Genomic DNA, 3,769 nt, shown 5'->3' with positions numbered 1-3,769 from the left:
CTCTTTCTGACACATCCTTATGTGGGCTTGTGCGGACTCCAACTGATCTCCCTGAAGTCTGAGTCTCTTGCATTGTGTCACATTTGCACGGCGGGTCATCTTCTTGTCAGCCATGACCAGTTGCTTCCTCAGGAATCCACCAGCTCCTTGAGTAAGATTCTTCTTCATGATGTCTCTCTTGTGTCGTGCCACTGTTGCGTGACAGGACATCCTTATGTCGCTTCTCTTCTCCTTTTGCCATGCCACTGTTTCACGGTGGCTTGTCCCTCTGTGGGCAATGCCCAGTCTTCCTCTGTACCCATCCTGACACTGGGTCCGTTCCTTCATCTGGCAGCACCGCTCCGTGGCCAGTTTTCAGTCCTTATGCCGTTTCCTCGGTTCTCCAACTGGCATTACTTCGGTGTCTACTTTGGGGACCTCTTCTTCTTCTGCTGCCTCAGGTTTCCTGTCCAGTGAGGTCGGCTTCTTCTCTTACTGATGAGCCTCCATCTCTTGGCAGGCTGTCGTCTTTATATCCATTTTGGGTTTGCCCTCGGCCACTATCTCCTTGTGGCTGGCGTTCCTCATTTCTCGCCTAGCGGCTATTATTTTGTCTCGCATGGTGGCAATCTCTTTTAGCCAGGCTATCTTATTGGCACCTATCTCGTCTGGCCTACAGTTATCCTTTCGTTTCATACGGCGGCAACTCTTTCTTCCCAGGCTTTCGTATCGGCATCCCTCTCTTCTCGCAAGGCTGCTGTCTCTTCTCTAAAGGCTTTCCAACTGACCATCATTTGTTCATGTCTGGCGTTCGCCTTTGTCTGTTCAGTCTCGTGTCTGACGTCAGCCTTTGCTTGTGTGGCTAGCAGGAATTCCATTATTTGTTGAGAATCCATTTCTTTTTGTGCGTTATTTTTGTGTTTAAGTTCTATCTTGTCGGTCACATGTGTAAGTCTAATCCTTTGAATTCGATCTGATTAATCCGAACTGATCCCACTTCTGACACCAGTTGTCACGTGTTGGGTATGTCACGTGACAAATAACTTCACGTGGGTCTCAGATTTAGCGAATCTTTATTGGACACTCACTCTTACACACCTTACAATTATTATCACTTGCAGTATCTCCTGACTTCTGGCGCAATACTCTCCTGCGACATCTCAACTATCCTTGGCCGTGGCTGGATCTCGACTGTCTCTGGTGGCGGCTATCCCAAGATTGTCTCTTCCAATACTCTGCTTATATAGGCATTATGCGGGCTGGATACCAGACATCATTCCTCACAGTTCCGTTGCTACTATTTCGACAGTCTGCTGTTATGCAATGCGTATTTGGTTGTTCATCTCCGGGGAGATTCGTTCGTCGTTTCGACGTCTACACAATGGCTCACTGTTATTACGTTACCATGGAAGTACCTACTCCAAACATGTTACAATATGAATAAATAAAAATGGAGAAGAGCAACCTTGTAACATCTAATTAGTGTAACCATACAAAATGTAGACATAAATATAACTAATGGTACCAATCTAAGGGGTGGAGGAAGAAATTATGTAAAAAAAAAAGGAAACAATCATGTGAGCAAATGCATTAATGTCCTCAGTTTGTGTTTGAATCTGGAAAGAACAAAATTTTATGCAATGTAAGTTTTACATAAATAGAATTCCTCTGAACATGGTCAGGACAATATAAAGCTGAACTGCAGAAGCAAAATGGATGCTTACAAACATACCTGGAATATTATTTTGTACCATAATAGAAGAGAGACTTCTGTCTGTGTCTTCTGTGTCAGTGGTTCTCAACCTTTGTCAGACTGCAGGCTGGTAAATTCTTTTTTCTATAAGACGAGGGCCCGGTATAGTTGATGCCAGGGCTCGGTACTGGGCTGCGGCCCGGCAATTGAGAAACACTGTTTAATTTCTGTTGATTGAACAGCAGGTCCCTCTCTACTGTTGAGTTTGACATGTGTTTTGGTTGCCATTGCTTAACAATGGCTGTTGCTTCCAGCCTTTGTGTCACAATATGTTAATTTTATGTTACATCTGCTGTTGTATTTGATTTTATAGGAGATGCTTATTGTGGTTGAGCAGCCATCCAGTGCTGCTTACAAGCTGTGGAGGCAGCTGAAGCTGCTACACCAGCTTGTTGCCCTGCTGGCGGTATCCAGAGGTGTAACAGGCTGTGTAGAGCTCCCCAGGTTAGGGTGTGATGATGGGAACAGCACTAGAACGGAAACTACCGATGTAATGAACCTGTTCCACGAGACTGGTTACTTTGCTGTGAAATGCCAAGGGACTACACGTTCTGCAGAGGCAAGAAACTAATAAATATCTTGAACTCTGGTATCTTCTCAGAACTCCATTTTATGCATAAAATACTCCCTGATTACTCTTTCTGCAGTTTTACATGCTGGGGTAAGGACAGGTAATTATGCTTAGGTTCGGCGAGCAGTGGTGCAGAAGTGGGGCACTATACAATTCCTTGTGGTAACATGTGTGGCTAGTTATGTGATGTGATGTATTAATTTATTTATTTCCTTCTTATGTTTATAAATTTATTTTTTATAATTTTTTTGATGAAACACTGTCATTGGAATTGACAGACTGTATCTCATAGAGACAGAGATATGGTAACTGAACAGTATTGTCATGCATATATGTTACTAGTGACAGAGTTTGGACTTCACTTTGCAGACTAATTGTACCTTGATTATAACATCTCTACATGGACCAACAGAAAACACAGCTCTTCTCTTGATGCTCAAATCATTTCTGTTGGAACATGTTTGTTTGTGAAGGTATTGCCCAGTAATGGCTGTTGTATATTTACTAATCTCATGGTCATTGCCTAGTGATGGCTCTACATGCTACAGTATTTTATCTACTGGTCCTTATGCTCTGTCTGAGTGCTACTTAGTGCTTCTTAGGAACTAGAATCTTCTCCTAAATCCCCTCTTTTGTGTGTGTTATGGAGGAGGGGGGGATGATTAGGTAGACTTCTTCTGTATGGGCATGAAGCTTGGCCCGTCTCCATAAGAGGAGAACATAAACTGAGGGTGTTTCAGAATAGAGTGTTGACAAGTATATTTATCCCAAACACATAGGAAGTTACAGGAGGCTGAAGTAAATTACATAGTAAGAAATTTCATAGTTTGTACATTTCACTAAGTGTTACTAGAGTGATCAGGTCAAAGAAAATGAAACTGATGGGGTATGTTGCGCAGATGGTGGCGGTGAGAGGTGCATACAAAATTTTAGTCAGAAAAGTTGAAAGGACTTCAAGAAGCTACTTGAAGGACATAGGGCAAGATGGAAGGATGCTGTTAATAAGTGGGTGGTATGGATTAGATTTATTTGACCTGGGATTGGGACTAGTGTTGAGCTGTTGTGAATACAGGAATGAACCTCTGGGTTCCATAAAAGGTGGGGAATTTCTTTACCTGCTAAGCCACCTTTAGATTCTCAAGGACTCTGCCCTATGTGGACATGGCTTGAATCACAAGACAGCCCACATGGCACTTTTGGCAGATACTGGGGTAGGGTTCTTTTCTGGGTCCTCTGGCTTTTGCATGTCAGTCATGATGACATGCACAATTAGAGTATGCAATAGGCATTATCAGGTGGCTTCATCTCTAACTGACCACCTCTGATCCAAAGGTCTGGGTTCGATTCCCAGTGCTACCACATTTTCTGGNTGTGCGAGCATGTAAATGTGCAGTTAGTTCAGTTGTTCTGTTTAATGTCTATTGTGTTTATTAAATTATGTTATTTGTTAATATATTGATTGCCAT

General features: G+C 42.9%; 1 protein-coding gene across 1 annotated transcript in view; it reads left to right on the top strand.

Moving 5' to 3' along the window:
• The window catches only part of LOC111862411, a gene marked incomplete at its 3' end in the record, with an annotated part of 21,543 nt that extends 19,252 nt beyond the window's left edge, over positions 1 to 2,291 (top strand). The window contains exon 6 of the mRNA XM_023847782.2: positions 2,046 to 2,291. Within this exon, the coding sequence (XP_023703550.1) occupies positions 2,046 to 2,291 (246 nt within the window). The remainder of the gene's footprint in view (positions 1 to 2,045) is intronic.
• Between the last annotated feature and the right edge of the window lie 1,478 nt (positions 2,292 to 3,769).

Source organism: Cryptotermes secundus, unplaced genomic scaffold (assembly GCF_002891405.2).
Source record: "Cryptotermes secundus unplaced genomic scaffold, Csec_1.0 scaffold715, whole genome shotgun sequence".
NCBI lineage: Eukaryota > Metazoa > Arthropoda > Insecta > Blattodea > Kalotermitidae > Cryptotermes > Cryptotermes secundus.
The sequence above is the reverse complement of the archived record's forward strand: the minus strand, read 5'-3'. Positions and strand labels throughout refer to the sequence as shown.